Source organism: Erpetoichthys calabaricus, chromosome 10, assembly GCF_900747795.2.
Source record: "Erpetoichthys calabaricus chromosome 10, fErpCal1.3, whole genome shotgun sequence".
Taxonomy (NCBI): domain Eukaryota; kingdom Metazoa; phylum Chordata; class Cladistia; order Polypteriformes; family Polypteridae; genus Erpetoichthys; species Erpetoichthys calabaricus.
In genome coordinates, this window is record NC_041403.2 from 18353977 (window position 1) to 18379530 (window position 25554).

At 36.0% G+C, this 25554-nt stretch overlaps 1 protein-coding gene across 4 annotated transcripts in view; it reads left to right on the forward strand.

Moving 5' to 3' along the window:
• lepr (leptin receptor) overlaps positions 1 to 25554 on the forward strand; it is a 188550-nt gene that overhangs the window by 69417 nt on the left and 93579 nt on the right. For all 4 annotated transcript variants that reach the window (XR_007936050.1, XR_007936049.1, XR_007936051.1 and 1 more), the window contains exons 7-14: positions 2561 to 2700; positions 4732 to 4876; positions 13879 to 14166; positions 18694 to 18808; positions 19169 to 19365; positions 19462 to 19610; positions 21400 to 21553; positions 23956 to 24038. Coding sequence is in view for 1 of the 4 variants with exons in the window: in XM_028810964.2 (XP_028666797.1) it covers positions 2561 to 2700; positions 4732 to 4876; positions 13879 to 14166; positions 18694 to 18808; positions 19169 to 19365; positions 19462 to 19610; positions 21400 to 21553; positions 23956 to 24038 (1271 nt within the window). In the remaining 3 variants the exon portion in view is untranslated. The remainder of the gene's footprint in view (positions 1 to 2560; positions 2701 to 4731; positions 4877 to 13878; positions 14167 to 18693; positions 18809 to 19168; positions 19366 to 19461; positions 19611 to 21399; positions 21554 to 23955; positions 24039 to 25554) is intronic.

A 25554-nucleotide genomic window follows, 5' to 3' on the forward strand; every position in this document is an offset into this window, starting at 1 on the left:
ATTGAATTTCAAGGCACTCCATGACATTAAACACAGCTGGAACAGAAACTGTAAAGATACTAGCTCTGCTGGGTCTGGACTAGATGTCTCTTCTTTAAACAGTAGCAATAAAATGAACAGACTGAAAAAGCAGCCATCGACTTGCTTCCTGCTGGCCCAAATGACGTGTAGAAAACAGCATAGAGCTGCTGCTGTTCTTTTATTGCTGATTTTATCTTGCCAAAGAAAACTGGTAATTCTAGAAATCAATATAATTATTTCAGGTACAACATGTCTTATTTAAAACCCAAACCTAACAACAAACATGTAAATGCATGCTAACAGTGGATACAAGATAATTATCCTCAGGCAAGAAAGGATGTTTACGTAAGAGGGAAGCCATAGCAACCGAACACTAGAATTTTAGTGGATGATTTACTGTGTTGTTTGATTTGTAGATAGAAAATTGTTCATCTTGTCAAACTTTCAATGTTGTATTTTTTTTTTTTTAAATTGTTTCAATTTAAAAAAAATGCCAAAATGATAAAGGAGTAGTTTTGCAGTTTAGTGCTTGTAAAATATGTAAAAGCCTCCAGTTACTATGTGAGCATAATTGGAACACACAACCAGAAGTGGTCAGCCATATGATCCTAGTTTTAAGTTGCAGAATTCCGTATCCCTTGACTGGAGTTCCAGTTTCTGTCTTTATGGCATAATAATTTCAAATAAATAACAGATTCCAGATAAGAACTTAGACCTTTCTTAAGCATTCATATTTTCTATATATGAGGTAACCAGCAAGAACATTGGTAGACAAATAGTCTCTGAATGCATTGTGAACAATATTGAACAGCATATATCATCCAATCCAAGTACTCCTAGACAGAATAAGTTGTACATAACTTCTGTGGGTAATCCCTGTACTACAGAGAGAAAATGATCTGGTTATGATGTTTTGGATGAAAGGTTTATTTTAAACAGCACCTGTTCTCTGGTGCATGATCTTGTAATCTAAGGCACATAAACATGGAGCAAAGAGGATGTAAAAAATTATTTGGTCCAGTTTAGTACCATCTTGTAACCAAACCTTCTAACACAACACTTCCTCAATTACATAACCTTCATTATACATGTTTTCTTAAAGTAAAGTTAAACTGCCCCGTGATTTGATGAGTTACTATGTCTGGCCTTACACATACACTGATCAGCCACAACATTAAAACCACTGACAGGTGAAGTGAACACTATTGATTATCTCACTATAGTAGCACCTTTCTGGGGGTGGGATATAATAAGCAGCCAATGAACTGTCAGTTCTTCAAAGTGATGCATTGAAAGCAAAAAAAATGTTTGAGAGTAAGAATATAAGTGACTTTGACAAGGGACACAGTTGTAATGGCTAGACGACTGGGTCAGAGCATCTCCAAAACTGCAGGTTTTGTGACGTGTTTCCGGTATGCAATGGTTAGTACATACCAAAAGTGGTTCAGGGAACAACAACCAGTGAACCGGTGACAGGATCATGGTAACCCAAGGCTCATTGATACATGTGGGTAGCGGAAGCTGTCCCATTTATTCCAATCCCATAGAAGAGCTGCGGTTGTACAAAATGCTGGAAAACATAACTCAGGACATGAGAGAACACACAGAGCAACACAGCTTGCTCAATATGGGGCTTTTTAGCCAGCAAACAGATTGAGTCAGGGTTGACCCCTGTCCACTTCTGAAAGCTCCCACAATAAGCATGTGAATGTAACCCTGGACCATGGAGCAATGGAAGAAAGTGTTAGGTTTTCTTTTATATCATGTGGATGGCTGGACATATGTGCTTCATTTACCCGGGGAATGCGCCCTGCCGCACTGCAAAAATTTTTCAGGAATGGTTTTAGGAGCATAACAAAGAGTTCAAAGTATTGATTTGGCCTCCAAATTCCTCAGATCTCACTCTGATCAAGCGTCTGTGGGATGTGCTGGAAAAATTAGTCTGATCCATGGAGGACCCAACTCGCAACATACAGGATTTAAAGGATCTCCTGCTAAAATCTTAGTGCCAGGTACCACAGGAAGCCCTCAGAGGTGTTGTGGAGTCTTTGCCTTAATGGGTCAAAGCTATTTTGGCAGCACAAAGTGAACCTACACAATATCAGAAAGCTGGTTTAAATGTTGTGGCTGATTGGTGAACAAAGCATTAAAAAAGTAAGCAGTATACAATTAGATGTAAACGTTACGGCAGGGTTAAATATACTGAGCCTTTACCATTGTAAAGTATTGGATTAATGCTAATATCCGCTTTTTTTGAAAGATTAATTTTGAATTTTTAAATCTGCTGCTAAACCATTCAGTTTGAAATGTGAATGCTTTTTTTTCTTTATGCCCTATTATTCAGGACATGCTTCACAGATTGACAGATTCACTTGTATTTCACTGCCATCATACTTTACACACACATAGTAGTTTTTAAATTTTGCATTTTTTGAACTATTTTGCTTTTCTTTCACTTTACAGTGTATTCTCAGTAAAGTTTGCTCATTCCATGCTTGCTCTTCAGTTTTAAAAATAGCACATCATGTTTTTTACACAGTGAAACCTCATCCTCCACAAAGTCTTCAGTATGATTTGAACATGAACTGGCAATTAGAGCTAAGATGGGAGAAACCTGAGCCCACACCATATGAATTACAGTATGAAGTTCGCTGCTCTGCAGATGGAGAACATGTCATGGTATAGTCTTTCTTGAAATTATATTTTGATTCATTGTGGCACTGTTTTCTTTTTATTTTATTTTCTTGTTGATAAAGCATGTTCAAGGATATACCCAAAATAAATTAATGTTTTTCAATATTTAATTCAGTACATAAAAATACTATGAAGTACAGGATTGCATAAAGACCAACCACAGGTTCTGGCCATTCTCAGGTTTTCTGGTATTTTCATTTTAGATTCTTCCCTACAGTTTCAAAATAAAAATAAAAAACAGTTTTCTCAGTCTAACATAAAGCTGTTGTTGTGTCCTCTCGTATGTGTAATATGCTGCTTGTACAGCCAGATACTCCCAGCTAAGAAATGGGATGCATCCCTGTCCCATTCATGTAATCAACTGAAGCTTTTTCTGTACTCTTTATTCATCTACATTTTCCTAAGGATGTAGCTTTTGGCAAGGGTGTCTTCAGACATTCTGGTCTAGTGGGAATTTGGCAAGAATTTTCAGGCAATACCAAAATCTTAAATCCATAACCTATAGGGTGGTCCAGATCTAATTATGCAATTTTTATTACGCTATAACTTATTAAGTTTATTACATAGAGAATTCACAGCACCTGCCCTGCACATAGAGATTTCATTTAAAATTATTTTTGTTGCCGATAGATGGCAGCACCTGCCCTGCATTCCAAAATGGCGGGGAGACGGTTGTCAGTCGAACAGTTGCATTATTAGATCTGTTCCACCCAGTATAGGGGTCACATCTGAATAATTGGGGCTGGACAGAAAGAAAAAGAAACGGCACAACTATTAGCATCTCGGAGTTTAACTCAATTTTATCAATTTAAATTGGGGCCTACTTAGTGACTGAAACCAACTATTTTTGACAGTATGCTTACAGAAATCAAAGAATACCTCAAACAGTATACAGTATTCATTTTTAAAGCAGAAGGAGTCAGCATTAAAACTGAGAAGACCCTGGATATCCAAGTCCCAATGGTACATATAGCCATCATCTATAAATGCTTCTAAAAATAAATAATCTAAATAAAGTATGTAATATAAGTAACCTGTTTGAACAGTAAACAATTATTTAGCATTGTTTAGCAAACAGAAGTTTTCCTCTCTTTTCTTCAGCTCCCAAACACAAAATGTACCCAATTTCTTGACACATTTGATTTATGAGTAATATATGGTATGCTCGGGCTCAAAGAACAAGCTTTATAAATAAAGTTCTGGTGCCTAGCAGGCTCTTAAAAGCCAGTGCACTAGCATAAGATGTAATGTAAAGAAAGTGCTAAAATAACTTCACATTGTGCTTATCTCCTCACAGACATAAAAAAAATCTTTGGCTTCCCTGTTCTTCTTGTGATGAGGTAGTAAAAAAATCACTTATTTTAAATATCTCAGTGCTGGTCTTTTCCTCCCACAATCCAGTCTTTGTCTTGTATTCTCATTCCATCTCAAGCCTTATTCTGCTCCTTGTAAGAATTAGTTTTTAACGGCATCCCAGGAATTGCTTAAAGGGTCTTAGGTAATTATCGTTGGATACAAAGACACTGGCCTAGTTCTCCCAATATAAGTGGCCCTGCACACCTAAATCCTATACAGATGCATCACACCTTTGTACTATTCTCCTGCCATCTGCTGGTCTGGAGGTTTTCTGTTTCTTTGTCAAATTTCCATAGCCTCTTTTTTTCTCAATTATAGAAGATTAGGAGATCTTTGCATATTCTGAGTTACGTCACTTCTGCCATCAGCCATTTTCAAGCCTTTTTGCTGCCTCTAGAAGTTTGGGTAATCTATTCAGTTCCCTTCCAGAATGATAGAATCTGTTATTTATTCTGATGAACTTTGGAGTTTTACTTCTGGGGCACACATCCTAGTGACTGGCTGTAAGGCTTTTATCAGTTTTATAATATTGTTCTTTTTTCAATGTGGAATAAACATTTCACCTGTTTTTCTACTGTAATTTTTAAACATATTTGTTTTTTACTTTTATTTTAAAGCTTTTACTTAGCACAGAGATGTTCTTTTCTTTTTTGGTTATAGAGCAAAAAGGGTTTGGTTGACACATTTGTGGATCTCCATGGTTTAAAAGCTGGTGTCAACTATACAACAGATGTACGCTGTAAACGTCTAAGGGGGCCTGGATATTGGAGTGACTGGAGCAATCCTGTTTATGTAAATGTGCAAGGTATGTTAATATACATATAAAGAGAACTATATATTTCTGTCAGAACCATTTTTGCCACTCAGATTTATTTTAGCAGAAAATAGTTCACCTCAAAGTATCTTTGAATATACTAATTTGGGGACATACTTCAAACATAAAATACTAAAGCAAACTTTTAAACTACTTACAGTATAAGAATTGGTGACTAGTGGTTAAGGTATTGGTCTGTAAGGTAAGGCTTACATTTCATTCCCTCCACTGATTATTGTGTTAACCTGGGCAATGCTGCTCAACTTGTTAGTGCTTATAATTGCTTACAATACATAAATAATAGAATTGTGGCATGTCTATAAAGAACTATGGGATGGTATTAATCCACTTGTTCCACCTATTGTGACTCTCATCTAGCAGATAATATATTTGGTAATTAATCTTCTTCTTCTTTCGGCTGCTCCCGTTAGGGGTTGCAACAGCAGATCATCTTCTTCCATATCTTTCTGTCCTCTGCATCTTGCTCTGTTACACCCATCACCTGCATGTCCTCTCTCACCACATCCATAAACCTTCACTTAGGCCTTCCTCTTTTCCTCTTCCGTGGCAGCTCTATCCTTAGCATCCTTCTCCCAATATACCCAGTATCTCTCCTCTGCACATGTCCAAACCAACGTAATCTCACCTCTCTGACTTTGTCTCCCAACCGTCCAACTTGAGCTGACCCTCTAATGTCACACCCAGTGCAAATCTTAGCATCTTTAACTCTTCCACCTCCAGTTCTGTCTCCTGCTTTCTGGTCAGTGCCACCGTCTCCAACCCATATAACATAGCTGGTCTCACTACCGTCCTGTAGACCTTCCCTTTCACTCTTGCTGATACCCGTCTGTCACAAATTACTCCTGACACTCTTCTCCACCCATTCCACCCTGCCTGCACTGTCTTTTTCACATCTCTTCCACAATCCCCATTACTCTGTATTGTTGATCCCAAGTATTTAAACTCATCCACCTTCACCAACTCTACTCCCTGCATCCTCACCATTCCTCTGCCCTCCCTCTCATTTACACACATGTATTCTGTCTTGTTCCTACTGACCTTCATTCCTCTCCGCTCTAGAGCATATCTCCACCTCTCCAGGGTCTCCTCAACCTGCTCCCTACTATCACTACATATCACAATGTCATCAGCAAACATCATAGTCCACGGGGACTCCTGTCTAATCTCGTCTGTCAACCTGTCCATCACCATTGCAAATAAAAAAGGGCTCAGAGACGATACCTGATGTAATCCCACCTCCAACTTGAATGCTTCCGTAACTCCTACCGCAGACCTCACCACTGTCACACTTCCCTCGTACATATCCTCTCTTACGTACTTCTCTGCCACTCCCGACTTCCTCATACAATACCACAGCTCCTCTCAAGACACCCTGTCATATGCTTTCTCCAGGTCCACAAAGATGCAATGCAACTCCTTCTGGCCTTCTCTAAACTTTTCCATCAACATCCTCAGAGCAAACATTGCATCTGTGGTGCTCTTTCTTGGCATGAAACCATACTGCTGCTCAGTAATCATCACCTCACTTCTTAACCTAGCTTCCACTACTCTTTCCCATAACTTCATGCTGTGCTCATCAATTTTATCCCCCTGTAGTTACTGCAGTCCTGCACATCCCCCTTATTCTTAAATATCGGCACCAGTACACTTCTTCTCCACTCCTCAGGCATCCTCTCACTTTCTAAGATTCCATTAAACAATCTGGTTAAATACTCCACTGCTATCTCTCCTCAATACCTCCATGCTTCCACAGGTATGTCATCTGGACCAACGGCCTTTCCATTTTTCATCCTCTTCATAGCTGTCCTTGCTTCCTACTTGCTAATCTGTTGCTCTTCCTGATTCACTATCTCCACATCATCCAACCTCTTCTCTCTCTCGTTCTCTTCATTCATCAGCCTCTCAAAGTACTCTTTACATCTGCTCAACACACTCTCTTCGCTTGTGAGTACGTTTATATCTTTATCCTTTATCACCCTAAACTGCTGCACATCTTTCCCAGCTCAGTCCCTCTGTCTAGCCAATCGGTACAGGTCCTTTTCTCCCTCCTTAGTGTCCAACCTCTCATACAACTCATCATACAGCTGCACTGTTCCCTTCACCAAAATGCCCATTGAAATCCGCTCCAATCACCACTTTCTGTCCCTTGGGTACACTGTTCATCACTTCATCCAACTCACTCCAAAAATCTTCTTTCTCACCCATTGCACACCCAACTTGCGGTGCATATGCACTAGCAAAATTCATCATCACACCTCCAATTTCCAGCTTCATAATCATTATTCTGCCTGACACTCTTTTCACCTCCAAAACACTCTTGACATACTGTTCCTTCAGAATAACTCCTACCCCATTTCTCCTCACATCCACACCATAATAGAACAATTTGAATCCACCTCCAATCCACCTAGCCTTACTCCCCTTCCATTTAGTCTCTTGCACGCACAATATATCAACCTTCCTTCTCTCCATCATATCTGCTAACTCTCTCCCCTTACCAGTCATACTGCCAACATTCCAAGTTCCTACCCTCAGTTCCACTCTCTTTACTTTCCTCCTCTCCTCCTGCCTCCAGACACATCTCCCCCCTATTCCTATCCTTCTTCTTCTTCGGCCAACAGTAGCCCAATTTTCGCCAGCACCCTGTTGGCTAAAAGTACTGGTGGCAGTCATTGTTAACCCAGGGCTTGACCGATCCGGTATGGAAATTTGTATTGTTGTCTGCATATTGAATTGGCAAAATTTTACAGCGGATGCCCTTCCTGACGTAACCCTCCCCATTTATCCGGGCTTGGGACTGGCACGAAGAAGCACACTGGTTTGTGCATCCCCTGTGGGTGGGTTTATTTGGGAATTAATCCGTACTCTTAATTATAACATTTGCTTTATAGCTGTATTCATATATTTCCACTATGCCTAACAAAAATTTAAAATGATCAAATTCATTGGAGCAACACCAAAAAATTTGTTAGCAAATATACTGAAGCTATTTTAGAGACAGGCACAAGTTGTTAAATACAAATCATTGTATATTTAACAAAACAAACTAATAAGGAGACAATGTTAAATACATTGAGAAAACAATGTAGCGAAGCTTCATTATATAATAAATAAAAATGATATCAGGAATTTACATATTCTCCTATGTCTCTGTGCATTTTCTGTAGGGATTCTCATTTATTTTTTTAATGTCCCAGACAAGTGCACGTTAGGCCACTTAGTGTTTCTAAATTAGCAATGTGAATGTTACTGTGTGCATAAGTAAGTGCTGTGATGGACTGGCATCTCATCCAATGCTGGTTCTTACCACGCAACCAAATCTTCTGAAGTGGATTCAGCTCGATCTCACCTCAAATTAGATTAAGCAGGTTAAAGTTATGTCATCACGTGTGTCGAAGATGGATGCATAGTGTACTGAGTGTAGATTTTATATTTCTGTGTTTTTTGTTTTTATTTTAATAAATTATAAAGGTTTTAGTTGGCACAGTAGCACAGTGCTTATTGTTCCAGGATCAAAGATCCAGCTTCCTGAGTTCAAACTGTGCATTCAGTTATTGTTTATGTAGAGTTTGCATATTCTCCCCATGTCTGCACAGATTTTACTCCAGGTTTTCCTTCTACATCCCCAAACATGTACAAGTTAAATTAGTTTGCAACTCTAAATTGGTTCGGTTTGTGGCTGTAATAATACTGCAATTTACCAGTGTCCAGCCCAGGTTTGTTTCACACTTTATGCTACCAGACTGTCCCATCTGAAAACTCCATTAATTAAATGCTGCCATATGCTGAAAAATGCATGAGTTGTTCTTCTCTAAATAAATTTAATTTTTTCTAATGTTAAGTATTCCAGAATATTCTTTTTCCAATTTATTACAATTTTTGGGTTAGGACTAATCTAATTGACAAACATGCAGTGTTTTAAGGCTATTAGGAGTATATATTATACAGTAGGCAAGTAAAAATGCTTGCCTATTAAGGTTGAACCAGAGAGTAGAACCATAAGACTTAGAGAATTGGGTGCTTTTTGACAGGTGTTACAGATACAGTATAGTTCTAATCTTACATAGATTTGGAAAGTCGATTCTATGCTTCTGAGATTAATTAAATCACATCTCACACTGATTAAAGGAGAATGTTTTCTATCCACAACTGATTTCCATTTACTATCTGAAAATTGTACTATACGGTGTTACTCCAAGTTCAGTCTTAGACTATCTAGGAATGTACTTTGTTGAAAGCACTTTTATATTATTTAAACTTATTTCTGTCATTAATAATAAAAGTTTGCAATTAAGGCTTTCTGGCAGATAATGAGATAAAATTTGTGATTTATGTGTAATGAAAGGGAATTTTTGGTGAGGGAAGTTGTTCAAAAGATGAGAATTTTGTATCAATATTCAAATATCTAAGATCTCAATATCTAACATGCCATATTTTGAATACTGAGAAGTGGAAAATACATTTAAAAAAGTAGACATATATGATGACAGTAGCACATACTGTACCGCCTTCAATTTTTTCTTGTAAAAATTTGGCATTTTTATATTGTGTTAATAATGTTTGTCCTTATAAGTAATGTCAGATGAATATAGGACAACATTTAAAGATCTTGTCCAGTACATTTCGTAAAGCTGCTGAAACTGAATTTAAACAGGTGTTTCAACCATTGTGTAATTATAACTCACAAGTATTTAAAGTGATACTTCACAGTGAGAGAAACAAATTTAAAAATGAAACTTGCTTGTAGGTGTGTTCAAAAGAAGTAAGATAGTCTTCATTAAATTAATATTAAATCCGGAGATCTTATGAATTTCTTGCATTATATTTAACATATAGTATGTGAAAGTGATGTGCCTGGGACAGTTATATAAAGAAACATGCCATCAGTGAAAAATGATACTTTATGGTTATACCCGTCCTTGAGCATCCTTAAATCTTTGGCTGATTGCATGCACAGATGGAGAGTTTCTCAACTGCAACAGTGACAAGAATCAAGGCTTAACATCCTAAAGGGAAGAAGTTATATACAGTAGTTTAGACCATCTGAAGTTCTGGGTTACAATGTAATAACTTCATCCATATTAGAAGCAATCCCAAGTTTATGTAAAGTTGTAAATAAATATTGCAGCCTTACATTACATAGATAGCTGGCGTGTTTTGGAGTAATTGTGTAATTTGATAAACTTGTTTTGATCATGTGAAATAATGGAGGTAATACTTTCTCTGTTCTACTTACGAAAACCTTGGCCAGCATCTTAATATTAACATTTATAAATGAGATTGATCTGTAACGGTTATAGTTTAGATTCTTTTTCTTTTTCTTAAGAAGGGCAATTATAGATACCCAGCACAGTATTTTAAGTAATGATTTCTTTTTCTCTCATCAAGGAACATAGATAGCTTTAACTGTGATGGTTTACATATTTTTTAATTCTGATAGGTATATACCACTTCCACTATTTTTTAGCTAAAACTCTTAATAACTCCCAATAACTCTCAATCTTCCAATATGTAAAGATTTTATGGCTTTTGATTTCAGAAAGAGTCAATGGCCGGACTAATTTGCATATGTGAGCTTTGGTTTAGATAGAATATCAAAAAAGCTATTTATTTGACTCTCATTTATATTACATTCAAAAGAACAAAGAGCCTTTTTGTATTCTTGAAATATATTTATTTCCCCTTGTTCAGTAGTGCGATCAGTAGGGGGCGCCACCAACATACCCTCAGAGACAACTACCTCAGACACAGTTCCAGTGTAAAATAGCATTCATTTTTTATTAAAATAATAGTACCTCAAAAGACTCAGTTCAACACAATACACCATAAATAGTACTTTCTCACCTCTATCCACTCCTTCTTTGTGAGAGTAGTCCTCTTCCTCCCGACTCTGGCTCCCTGACTGTGGTGATACACAACCTTATGTTGGATCTAGGAGTACTTCCAGTACTATGGCAATACAATGCGGAAGCACTTCCGGGTCACACAGAAGCTCGACAAAACAGAGAGGACCTTTTCACCAGAGCACCCTGGTGCCACCCTTGGCCATGTAAAACATCACACTCTATCCCAGTTCGTTCACTATGGCATCTACAGTAGTTTCTGGACCTGCATAGTATTCCAAATTTAGTATGTTTGTTTATGTTCCAATACCTTATTCATGGTTTAAATGATGTACTGTAAATAGTAGGTGTTCATTACTGTTGTGGTGGTATAGAATTTGGACTGTGGAAAGTTGTATTTTTACAGAGATCTTTGGTAGGCAATTGAGTGTGTTCTTCATCAAACTTCAAGACGTGGATGATTAGTTATGTTATCTTGCTCCTTTTGTATTTTCAAATTGTGGGAAAAATAAAGTATACTTAGCTATTTAGATATCTTTTACATCTTTCTCAGGGGCTATCTCCTGCATAATCTCAGTTTCAGCAAAACATCACTCACGTATGATGTATTTTTAAGAAAATCATTATCTTTCATGGTGGTGCAGTGGCTATTATTGCTGCTTCATTTATTGAGTGTTTTAGGTTCAAATCCCATGTGTTGAAGCTTGCACATTCTTTCTGTGTATGTACTGTATGTGTTTTACTGCAAACACTGGAGTGCTGTCCTAAGGGTTGGTTCCTACTTTGTGTCTGATGTTGGCATCATAGCCTTAGGCCACCTTCACCCTTGAATCAGATTTAATTACTCTATAAATTAGAAGGACATGGGCTATGAGCTCCATAATAAGAAATCACTGTAGCATTATGGTTAAATATTTGAGCAAGGATAACTGTTATTGATAATGAAAAAAATAATGAGTTTATGAGAAATTTGAAAACTTTTTTTAAAAATGCCTGAACAATGTATCCTGAAAGCTTAACTATTAACCAACCAAACAAGGCTGGCAGACTGAATGGTCTCCTTATTTGTGTCTTAAGTTCTTAGTTTATCAATATCCCAACTTACCTAACAGTAGAAGACTGGAAACATTAGAAAGATTGTTCTTAAAGAAAAAGTACCTTACATATGAACAGGTTTTTTTGGCTAGTAAGTTCTCAATGCAAGAAAACTCAATAAAGAAATGATCTAAAAAAACTAAAATGTTCTGTGCTCCTTCATTATTCCCGCCATCTTCTCTTTGTAAACGTGGTATTTGTTGATCAACAAAGATTCTCTGTTTTGCTAAATACGTACACTGACATGTCCAAAGCAGCAAATATGACTTTAGAATACTTCTGTTATGTATACACATTACAAAATTGTGAATGAATGAAAAAGCACCTACCATTTTAGACTTTAGTCACCTACTTTCTGAAGTGACATGAGAAAACATAATGCAAACAGGCTAGATATTGGAGGAAGATGGCATTCTCATTAATGTGAACACATTATTTTTGTCGTCATGTCTGTCTGTTTGTCTGACCATATGAGACAACTCTACTCTCAGTGACCTGGTTTCATTAAAATTTGGTACACTTATTCTTCAAGCAAACTTGATAGTAAAGTTTCATTTTCATTGAGATATGTCAAATAGAATGCACTGAACAAATTGCAAAAACTTACTTAAAAGTAAGTTCAAAAACCATGTACCTTTAACCAGAGAATTATTCTGTGCAAACTCAATTACTGATTCATTTACTCTTTTTAGTGTTCCTTGAGAGAGTTTTTTTTTCAACTTCTATATTTTCCCTTTTTGTTTGTACAACAGCCGCTCCTGATAATAAAACAGATCCCCAATACAAGTTAATTAAATGTCAGAGAGGTCACAGAAGCAGGCAGACTTTAATATAGATTTCAACTCTAAATAAGACGGTACCTTCTTTATGTTTAAGAATTACACACTACAATTAGCCATAGACCATATTCAACCAACAACTAACAATAGTCTGAATCTGGTGTCAGGTAAAGCTGTTTCAGCCACCACAAGCCTGTATGTGCTTATTTTCTAACTAAGTTATATTATAAAATACTACAAAATTATATGTTTATTCTACTAATACATAGGATTACTTTCAAGTATCAGTTTTTCTTTTGAGTATTGTTCATTGTTACAAAAATACTTACTAAAATTGTGTCTCTGTCTTTGAAGTAAGCAAAAATTTAAAGTACTACACTTTCCAAACAGTAAAGTAAATGTACCCAACTGTTATGCCATAAATATAGTTCCTATCATGTTGTTATTCTAAAGCTATAAACAGTGTTTCCTAAGATTGTAACATATGATTAATATATTCACTTTCAGAAGTGTAGAATTTAGAATACAGAGACATTATTTAAAGAATTATTACACGGAGTTATATTCAAATTGAATCTATCAATTTTCAGAAATGTCTCCAGTAATAGTAGACCAAAAAAACAAATTTTAAAATTTTGTCCATTGGGAATATGCTTAAGTTATGTTTTCCTGTCTTTTTGTTATAAAATATAACATCAGTTCATGAGCATATGATTTCACAAATAAGGACTTGGAGTGCAAAAAGTCTTTCCTTTAATATATACTTTGGTAAAGCTGGCAGAATTTTAGGTTCTAAATCCTCCTGTTCTTGTTTATAAATACTTTAACTCCACAGAAACAGCTGAATGCCTTTTAAATGTATAAATAAATCAATAAAAAATGGTGCCAAATCAAGTGTACCAAAGCACACTGCAACAGCTGTGAATTCTAAGGTAGTTTACACATAATATTGATAATATTGTACTTTTTATCTATTTTTATTTTTGTAGAAAAGGTTGAAAGTTGTAAAATTTTCATTTCCTTCAATTATATTTTTAAAATGAAGATCACTTACAAAAAACATGTAATTCAACCTACTTCTAATTCAAAATCTGTGACAAAAATGTGAAAAAAGTGTTTTGGACACTATATTAAAGGATTTAACAGTTTAACATATTGTGTATGTTTTTTGTGAAGTCATTTTGGACTGATTGGTCCTAAAAGGCAGTTGAAAAAATAAACTTATTAGTTGTATGTTATTTCACTTATTTTACAGATGTAACTTATATCCCTCCCAAAGTCCTCACTACAGCTGGCTCCAATGTAACGGTTAACTGCATATTCAACAACAGAAATCTAAAGAAAAATAAAATTGTATGGTGGCTAAACACATCAGAGAAAATACCTGAACAGCTATATTCAGTCGTTGATGATCATGTGAGCACCATTACTCTTGTGAATATCAGACCTTCAAAACCTAAAACCTTTGACCTGCTACAGTGCTGTGAGCAGTATGAAGAACACTCAGACTGCAACTACCGATATGCTGAAATTTATGCTATTGGTAAGTCATGACAGACCCAAAAGAAACAAGTGAAGTACAGAGTAAAGGGGTATTTCTTAGTAGCACTTTATTTAATACCTGTCTTTAGCCCTTGGGCACTTCCATCCATGTCTGTTTACATTCAATGATTATAATACAGCAGTCTGGTGTGTAAGAGGTAGAAAACATAAATTACAGTAGTGAAGCTTAGATGATGGTTTACACAAGAATTGAGTTTTAGGCCTCTGCAAAAAACCCACCTAGAGCTTACCTTGTCTCATATTTAGGTTATTGTTTTGGTTTATGCCCTTGTGCCTCTTGTTTTTTTTATTTAGTCATGTATCCTGATTACCCCGCTACGTGTCACCAACTGCCTTTATTTTTTGGAGTCTGGTTTTTGAGATTTTGAAATTATGAAATTTTATCATGTCTGCATTTTCTTCAATTGTTTTGCCCACATCTACATTTTTTTTTGGTGTGCACTTCTTGGACTGTGGTACAGTTAGCTGGGTGCAAATCTGTCAGAACCAAATTCCCAAATACTGCATGTTTAACTTTACAGGCATTTAGCTAAGGAGCGTAAGTGTTTAATTTAATTAGGATAGTCTTGGGAGATGCTTATCATTAAGGATCACTTTCTATTAGAATCACATGGACCTAATGAATGTCATAGAAAGCTCATTGGGAAAACTGTAACCTAAATTAATGTGGCTGACTCTGTAACAGAGTTGCACAAGAAAACCAAGATCAGAAATTGTTTGTGAAATGTCAGAAAAACAAAATTATTTTCTTTAGCTTATGACCTAATTTTAGCCACTCAAAAATGTGCTAGCCATGGGTATAGACAGTGTATACTTGTTTATTGTTTATCTACAACTTGCTTAATATAAATGAGTCATTTCAATTTGAATCATGCCCCACAAGTCACTAATGTCACTGTCAAATAAATGGGGTGGCTCACTTGCCCACCTTCTGTCAACATTTTAAGTTATTTTTGAATATAATTTACTTTTATATGTACTGTATTAATACATTTAGCCTCCATTATTTTGTAACAGTTTAATTTACTAGTGTTGATATTTCCTGCAGTACATAAACAGGTGGCACCATATTGCTGTTGGTTTTTAAGGTCACTGCTACAATGAGACTGGGTGGTTCTTTGATGGGTGACATGGGTCACCCTTATAAAAATGGCAGTGTGCTTAGTCTGACATCATTACCTAGAAAAACTGAACTACATTAAATTAAGACCTAGATTAAATGAAATGAATGAAGAGAAATTAAATTAAAACATAGATTAAAGACCTAAAAGCAAACAAAGAATTGGCAGCAGTGGGGAGAAGTCTAATTAGCGTAGATTTATGATTTTGACTTCACACTGTTTTCTGAAATCGAGTTTTGGTTTTAGTGTTTGATATTCCTACTTTAAATGACTACAGCTTGCCTTACAACTGTTATTCTGGATTACCTTTCTGAAAGCCATTTATGTTGTGGATAAAACTTTATTCCACCTGTCCTTTTGGACTTGCTTTATTGCTGATAATCATAGTACCTACCAAGTACCAAAAAGTACTCTGTTTTGTGCCCCCATTTTTCATGGCCCTTTTCTGTTTCTCTTGCCAGTGAGCCTGTTTCTCAGTCTAGCCTCCCAATGCCATGCTCTTGCCAGGCCTTTGTTATTATCTGCTGTGTTGCTCTTTTCTTGTCTCCACATCAATAAGTTACCCCCCACCCCAAGTAGTTTCTGATGTACTTATACCCCTGCTCCTATGGATTGTCTTAAAGGACTGTGCCTCCAAGGCAGTGTTTTAGTTGCATATTTCCTTAAAGGAACAACAACTATCCTCTCTACCATGTTACAGACAGCATTCTGTTCCCCTGCTTTTTGATGCCAGAGTACAGGTGGTCTTCCCTGAGCTTGCTCCTGAACAGGCAACCAGGCACCATATATATTATAACCCTGTGCTGCCACCTGCTATTCAGGTGGTCTGTTAGATTTTTGTAAGAACACTGTGGCCTTTCTTTGGTTCCTGTCTGCTCTGTCACATCCTGAAGGCATATTGCATGTAAACTCAACACAAGCCACCATTTTTTCTCTCTCTCTCTCTCTGTCTGTTTACTGACAGCACAGAGCAGCAGTTGTTTTGAATAGAGGTGGCATCAGAAAATGGATTGTAAAAAATAACCAGCCATGGTTAAAACCTGTAAGGAAGATTTAGTAGCACAGTCTGGCACAAGTAGAGAATCGTGAGAATATCACAAGTGTAAAATAATGAAAAGAGCCAAAACCAAAGTGTTAGACTTAAATTTTAGTCAAGGAGCGCAGAAAAGACTTTTAAACAAAAGATGTTTAAACAAAAATACTAGGTATTAGTTTGTATTCACAAACTTAGATGATAAATAGAAGTTGACGCGTTGATGATGTCACTTGTTGCAACTTCTGGGAGACGTCACCTGGCAACCTGTGAACATGTCCCTGACAACAGACAGTCAGGGTAATGGTGTCTATAATGAAAAAAAGATAATGTTGTAGGAGAATGTATTCACTTTTATATTCGCCAATACAAATGCGACAGATTCAAAACTCAGTGTGACACCCAGATTGCTTGATCTCTAAAACACACAAACCCCCAAAAATTTTTTAGAGACCAAGGAGAAACTGTAAAAAAAAAATTAAAAATAAATTCCAGGAAACCCTGCTGAATATGGTCTACACACCATGTTGCCCTGTCCTGGTCAAAGTGTGTCCCCATTCTGAACTTCCCTGCCATGTGACAACTTTCTGGTGCTCTTACCAGCCAGTTATTCTTTAAAGTATATAAAAGGTAACTCTAAAATGATAATGGAGCGATTTATTCACATTTTAATTGGACTCATGCACAAAATTAACACTAGTGAGGGATAACTGCACAAAACCTTTCCAGTTTTTAACAAGTTTGGAGATGTCATTAGTACGTACTTTGGGTATAGGCATTTTTCATATTCTTTTTGTCCTTAGATATGTGGGCAGCATGGTGGCTCAGTAGGTAGTTGCATGTTCGCTCCATGGGCCTTCTTCCAAGTCTTCTGGTTTTCCACCCAAATAGCTAAGAGTGTGTAGTGTGCGAGTGGGTAATTAATGGACTAGTGCCTGAACCAGCACTGTTTCCTGTCTTCCACCCAGTGCTCCACTCTCCCCTATCCTAAAGTGGATTAAGCAGATTTGTGAATGTTGTGGTATATTCAGTGTTCTTTATTATGAACTGCTTTTTTTTTTGTTAAATATTATTAAAAGTAGCGGTGATTCTTAAGACTACTATATATTTAATGATTTAATACCTAATTTTCATTGTAATGATGCTAGGTTTTTAATACACAATATGCAGTTTACAGCACTGGGTTATCAGTCTTTTCTTACAGTTATAAACATTTATTGATTTTAATTACTTAAGTGATATATCCATTATTGAAAGAAATATTTCTATTACATATTCACAGAGAACCATAATCTATCCCAGCAACATCAAGTGCAAGGAAGGAATGAAACCTACATAGGATATTAGTCCATTTCATACATACCCATACTTACAAGTCCAAGGAGGTTCTACTCAAGCTTTATAATGCACTGGTGAGGCCTCATCTAGAGTCTTGTGTGCAGTTTTGGTCTCCAGGCTATAAAAAGGACATAGCAGCACTAGAGTGACTAGGCTGATTCAGGGGCTACAGGGGATGAGTAATAAGGAAAGATTAAAAGAGCTGAGCCTATACAGTTTAAGCAAAAGAAGATTAAGAGGAATCCTGAGTGAAGTGTTTAAACTTTATGAAGGAAATTAGTCCAGTGGATTGAGACTGGTATTTTAAAATGAGTTCATTAAGAACATGGGGGCACATTTGGAAACTTGTTAAGGGTAAATTTTGCACAAACATTAGGAAGTTTTTCTTTACACAAAGAACGATAGACACTTGGAATAAGCTACCAAATAGTGTGGTAGACAGTAAGACTTTAGGTTGTTTCAAAATTCGACTTGATGATTTTTTGGAAGAAATAAGTGGATAGGACTGGCAAGCTTTGTTGGGCTAAATGGCCTGTTCTCGTCTAGATTGTTCTAATGTACTATATTCATGCCAGGTTCATGCCGTAGTTTAGAGGTCATAGCACATTCATAGCTTTGTTATGTCTTCTGTGTCTGTGTCATTGTTTTTCAAATGCAGTGTTGAGGAGATTTGCAATGTTTATTTATGCAAGCATATACTAAATTTGAACATATACAAAAATCTATGTAGACTCAAGAGAGCAATACACAAACTACACATTAACAATAATGGGACCTATGTCCCTGGCCATAGAAGTACACATATCTTGCCCTCTCGGGAAAACTATTGGACCACTTCAGAGGCTATTTTTCACTTTTTAACTTCTATAATAAAGTAAATGTATAATTTAAACCTGTATCTTAATACATGTAAGAACCAGTGCATGTTTCTAGTTATTTTTAAAAATCATACTTTGTAAGTACAGTAGTGAGGTCATTCAGACGCATGATAGTAAATTTATTGTATCTTTTATAGATGCCAACTTTGAAATTTCCTGTGAAACGAATGAAAATGTCAAAAAGATGATTTGCAAATGGAACCCACATCTAACTCCACTGCCCGCAGGAAGCAAAATAAAATTCCTATATAAGTAAGGAATTTACTTTAAAATCAAAATCATTTCCAGTATATTTGAGCAAAATTATGTTTTCATTTTGTTCTGCATTACATTCTTGGAATAATGTACTGCATGACTTATTATGTTATGCTAAATCTTTATAGAGAACATTGGAGAACATCAATCAAATGGTTCACATTGTCTTTGTTTTTTAATAACAACTGAAAATTTTCAGCAAGAATTTGTGCTTAAATGCTAATATAGCTATACTAAATATGTACTACCTACCTGAGCTCAAGAAAAAATCATTCTTATGGTAAGAGAATTAATAAACATCAGAGACATAACCAGAAGGATATGTATTCTCACATTTATTTTCTTTCATTTTTAAAGGAAACTGGTTTCATGTGTTTCAAAAGAGGAAATCAAAGGTTTTAATGTTGAGGAGTGTCATCTTACCCTTGACTCATCTTATCAGTGCACTTTTCAATCACTTCACCCGATTCTTTGCCACATGATGTGGATTGAAGTTCACCATAACATGGGAATAGTAAGATCAAACCCAACCTATGTTACTCCAATGGATGTCGGTGAGCAGGATTTGATGAAATTATTGCTTTGTTTATCTAGTTTATCCATTTACTATAGAAGATTTATTGAAATGATGCTGTTTTGGTTTTCAACAGTAAGGCCACATCCTCCCTTTAATATTAAAGCAGTGATCACTCAAGCAACAGGACTGCTCAATATTAGCTGGGAAAGAACACAGCTTCCAACATATGACCTTCAATACGAGGTTAACTTCAAAGAAGATGGGAAAAACAGTAATTGGAAGGTATTTCACGCATTCAGATTTCACAGGCAGCAAACGAAAGGTTTATTGAGCTGTCTCCAAAAAGGTAGTAGCACTGATACAATTTCAAAATCACATGAGGTAGAAAGTGGAGTGGCCCTTAATCAGAGTAAGAAATTAATCTAGACATACTTGTTCAAGCATAGCATAACACACACATACAGTATACTCTGTTTTTTATTAGGGGAGGAGATGAAAATATAATGATTGTTTCATGATATACCTATCAAGTAAAAGAAAGATAAGAGGATATAATGGAATTAATTGGTTCTGAATTTATTGTTTTTTTATTTTGTTTTTCTTTTTTCCTGAGGACAAATGAAAATAAATAATGTATTAATTTCTGAGAAAGGTCTGAAATTCTAAAATCAAATGCATAACATTTTTTTCCAAAGTAGATGCCTAACACAATCATGGCCTTTCTAACAGACTACATGACATTCATTGAATTCTTGTATATTTCATTTCAGGATATTACTCTTGATTATTACAATTATATTTTGAAACATTTTGGTAATGTTTTCTTTAAATTTGACTAATCCTTGTAAAAGAAACACAGAACAAAGACAAAGACCTCTACCAGGAGATAGTTTATATGGTAATACAAGTGTTGTTAAGTGATAACTATTAGCTGCATTCTGAACAACCATGCCAACACCACTAGTATGCTTTACTAAAGTAAAAACAAAAATACAAATATTAATATCGATTTAATCTGATAATCTCATATTTTCACAACATTACAAAGTGATTTATAATACAATGAAAATGTCAAATGCTGGTTGAAAGCAACTTGATACTGAGGCCATTTCTTTTGATCTGTTTTGTATCTCTTTGTTTGTTTAAGACTTTGTTTTTTGCTTGTTCTATTTGGTTTGAAAAACAACCTTAACTTAATCTTAATTCCCTGCCTCTCATACTTCCTCTGTTTAGTATAATTGCTTCTTTGATCAACTGAACTAGCACAGGAATTTGCCTGTGATTCAGCTGCACAGTATGAATTTGTCATGACCAGGGTAGCAATAAATAGGCAGACTAGCAACAGGAGAGCTTTCGACCATGCCATTGTGGAAACACAGAGGTCTCCTGAGTGTGGTTTACTTTAAATATGTACTGGGTGCCTCAAAATGGAAAATAGGCTGGGACACCAGTTAAGGATAGCTATTGTGAATCTGTGTAATTTCTTCAATCACAAGACATTAGAATATCATTGAAAATCAATGTGAATGCTGTTTCTGTACTCTGTACAGTACAGTTTTAGCCCTAATTTATTCAATAAATTTGAATGCATTAGTGACTGTGCCAGTCAATAAGGATTTTGATCATTTATTGTGTGATGTGCTAACTCATTTGAGACTCGGTCTAAGCAACAAGAGTCATTGCAGAAATCAAAGTTCTTCTTTTGTTCTTAAATTGAAATTACTAAGACAGTGTGAGCAATAAATGGAAGGGTTTGAGTAGGTTTCTGCAACCACTTTGAAATCTGGAGTACTGGGAAGTGGGAGCAAAACTCTAGTAACTGGGGAAAAATCCACAGAGATTCAGAGCATAAGTCGAAGCCAAGATTTGATTAAGGATCTTGAGTTCTTGTTCTTATTTCCATGTGCTTTGCAGTCTACCTTTAAAACATGTTTCAGACATCTTGATTAATAAGGTTTTGTACAGCACACGTGGACATATTGATCATCTTATAACTTCTATAAGTGCACTAGACTTGATGTAGTGAATGGCATCTGACACTATTATCTCTTTGTCTGTGTCTCTCTTTTAGACTCTCAATTCTGGAATTAAGCCTTCAGTCCTGACACAAGTAACAGATCCTTGCGTTGTTTATGTAGTTCAGCTCCGCTGTAGGAGGTACCAAGGTCCTGGATATTGGAGTGCATGGAGCAGTGCAGTAAACACTGAAGTTCATGATGTTAAGGGTAAGCAACAATATATGGTCCAGGGTAAATTAGATTTGCGTTTTAATAAGAATGTAAAAGAAGATGTCAATCTTTACAGACCTCCAGATTATTATCAAAATGCATTTAAAGGTTATTTTTTCTCAGTTCTCTTATATCCTCTGCAGAAGAGGTCATGGAATGTGTAATAACCCTTGTGACCACTAGGCCCCAGAAACACTGCACAGACAAAAGTCTTGATTTCAAATAAATGGTTTATTATAATAAATAACCTTAACAAAGGCTTTTTTTAACAGTGGCAAACACAACACAACTGTTCTTCTTTCTCTCTTCTCCTCCACACCTCCCAGGCCAACTTTGTCCTTCCTCCACCCAACTTTGACTCATATGGGGAAAGGCAGAGTGGCTGTTTTTACTCAAGCCCCGGAAGTACTTCCAGTGCTAGGGCATATCTTGTTGGAAGCATTTCTGGGTCAAGCAGAACTCCCAGATCATAGGGAGCATAAATCCCCACAGCACCCCCTGGTGGCATCAAGGGAACCCAACAATGCTGCTCCATGGCACTATAATTCCCAGCATGCCCTGCAGGTGTCCATTTAGGTACCAAAGCTCAGGGATGTTGCCATCTATGGTATATAATCCTTTCTGATAATTCTATGATGTTGCTAATCTTCTGTCTTCTTTCTTCTGGCCTCCCAGCCAGGTATTGGACTTGGACCCATCCTGAGAGGGATGCCCAAGTGTGCTGTCCATGACACCCTTCAGGGTCTTTTACTGCTACCTTTCCCAGACTGGCAGACAGAATAACAGAAGGATAGTAAAGGAACACTGATTATCTCAGTGTATTCCTTTAGGCTACAAAATGACAGGGCTTTTCTGCTTTGTAATTATCGTTTGGGCATGCTGTCCTGTAGAGGCCCTCCAGGACTGCTAGGAGGAGCTCTAGGGAGGCAGCCTTACTATATCAAAGAGGCTTGTCTGGCATGGATTCCAGGCCATGCATCAGGTAACCTAGAGCTTCTCTGCAGGTGGACTTTAAAAGTAATCTTCTGCACCCCAGCCAGCTGATGTCATAGGCAAGAGAGTAATAGGAACGAAAGTTCAGCAGGGATGAAGGTGGAAGTCTCCAGGTTTTTGTTCATTGCCTGTACACTGATACTGATAAGGAAGTAAAAAATTATTTTTTAAACCTGAGCATTGGTCTCATCATTTGTGTCTGGGTTGAAGGATTCAAAAAGCCACAAAGCCATCACATCTCTTATCCAATCTCTAGTTTCTTCCTCACCTGCTGCTTTTGGTTCGAATTCTTGTACGTGTGAATTATGTCAAAACTAAAATCATGAATTAATTACATAAAATAAGTGCATGATATCAATATCAAAAACTGGATACTAGAAATTAGCATTAAAAAAGGACAGCATAAAATAACATCTAAATGTTGTTACTTCATGTGTCACATTTTCATATTAAAAATGTATGTCACATGACAGACAAGAGGTTGTGTTCAAGTCACCTACTGTATGTCTATGCTGGTGTAGTAGAAAAGAGACTCTGTTCAAATGTTAAATAGTACATTCAGGGAGAGCAATGCAGATTCCACCCTAGCCATGTACAGTAACACTGGACCAACTGTCTGTTCCTCACGTCAAAGCTGATAAAATAAAAAGATATTACAAAATCTTCCAGATTTCCTGCATAACAAAATTTCTTAGCCAAGGTATGAACGTTTCATCTTCCAGAGGTTTTAAAACATGCTTTCTAGCAATATCCAATAAAATCTAAATCTAACACAGCAAGTGGCATGATTTCAAGATTTAAATCTTACAATTTAACTTTTGAAGCACACATGTCAAAAAAACTTAAGGTAAAGGACTGCAGATTGTTATTTTGAATGTCATTTAATGAGAATCAAAATTAAAAGATGAGAAAGTGAAAAGGTCCTAAATTCAGTGCCAATTTGTTAATGAATAATTAAAAGATAAACTCCTGTATTCCATTATTGCTGAAAATGTTTTTATTATAAATAAATGTATTACTTTAGCTTAGTCATCCAAAAGAAGAACAACTGTGGAGTAAAGACAGCTTTTTGTTTATAATTTAAAATCTGTAGCCTCTCTTTCTCCGTAAATAAAGTAGTGTTTTATGTTGACGGTAACGATTAAGTTAAAGAAGGGATATGACACAATGTCACCATATTGGCATCACACGAGTTAAAAGTTTACTGTAATAGGAGGCTAAACTGTGCTCTTTGAGTTATAGTATGAATTAGGTATGATTTCTTTTTTTCTTCGGTGTAATCTTAGTAATTACAGTTTTGCATTGTATTCTAAATAGTTTTTAAAATGTTGCTAGGTTAATAATAATACACTTTGCTTTTTTGTCTCAGATAAGCTGCTGATTTTATTTTACTAAATTTATTATAGCTCCTACCAAAGGTCCTGATTTTTGGAGAATTATCCATGAAGACAAAGGAAACCCACAGGTTAATATCACCTTGCTACTGAAGGTGAGCCTTTTAAAGAGAAATGGAAAATTCCTTTTTAGAACTGACCAAATACAATAAATGTTTTGAATCAGTTATAGTAGATAATGGTTGTTAAATATTTTCAACTCTAAAATGGCCTGGTGCAAGTGATTGGATCCAGTGCAGCTGCAAGAAAGGAAGGACTAAACCTTGAAAGCTTGAAAGCTCTTTTCTTAAAATTTATTCAAACATTTGTAGAAGCTAGCAGTTTCTCTGATAGAGTTATTCAATATACAGTAACAATTACATATGAAAAAGTTGGTCTTTGGCTGTCTATGTACTGGCTACTTGAAGGTCTGATTTACAATCACACAAGCAAAGTAATTTTATGATATCAAGTCTATAAGATACCCAGTGTGATATGGACTCAGTTGCACTAGGATTAAGTAAAAACACTTTGTTTATGGTAGGATGCATGTGTTATGTTTACTGTGTGCTCCTTTGTTAGTCTCTTTTCTGTGTCCACTACAAACTTGTAGGGGAAACTTCTTCTGCCAGAACAATTAATTATTTTTAAAGTTTAGGTGCTCACTTTTGATCTTTGTTCCATCTGTGGCAATAGAATCCTGCAGATCATTTAATTAATCACTTTCTAGGTAGGAGCTTCTCCTGTGCATTTTACAAGGAAGTAAAATGTAATTGTCTGCTTCTTGCTAGTGCGGTAACTTGATATCTAACCTTTTTCTAAGTTATACATCTTTTGTTGGCTGATAAACTGTAATTTCCTGTTATAACATGGAAGTACTGAGCCTCCCTCTTGCTATGAATATCTGCCCCAAATATTCAAGAAAGGCCTGATTTCTACAAAGATTGCCTGAAGCCTAAACAGTCACTAAATGTCACATGGAATCTGCCAATTTCCCAGCACTAAATCATTTATTTTACTAGGTTAAGTAAAGTAAAAAAACAAATCAAACAATGCAAAAAGTAACAAAATTAAAAAAATAATTCAAGAAGCTAAATATAAACCAAGTAGAGCAAAATGAAGTTCAAAAATTGACAGCCAGAGTTTAAAAATTAAAAGATAACACCAGTGAACAAAACCAAAGTTCAAAACTAGACAAAGCCAAGCAAGAAGGGTGGAAAGGTAAAAAATAAAACCTATAAAAACAGGGGAAATGGCAAAGTAGAGCTGAATAACAAAAGCAAGTAAAGATATTGCCTTAACAATGTACTGAGGCAGTTAGGTAGAATATAAATAGGGCACTTCAGGTCACTCCTGCAGGCCCTAATTGAGAGATTATGGGGAAAGGGACCAGGGGAAAATATACATGTTATAAAATATGTAAGTCAAAAAGCAAATTGGGAAATGGGGAAAAGCAAACAAAAATAAAATAAAATGAGGACAATGTTAACCTGTCCAACTTTTTATTGGATTTATCTTGTTGCCAAAATGCCACACAATGGACAGCACTTGCACTTATACTGGATTGAATTAACCTGTTGTTTCTTCTAGAGCTAGATTTTGGAGACTCTCATTCATTGCTATTTAAAAAAA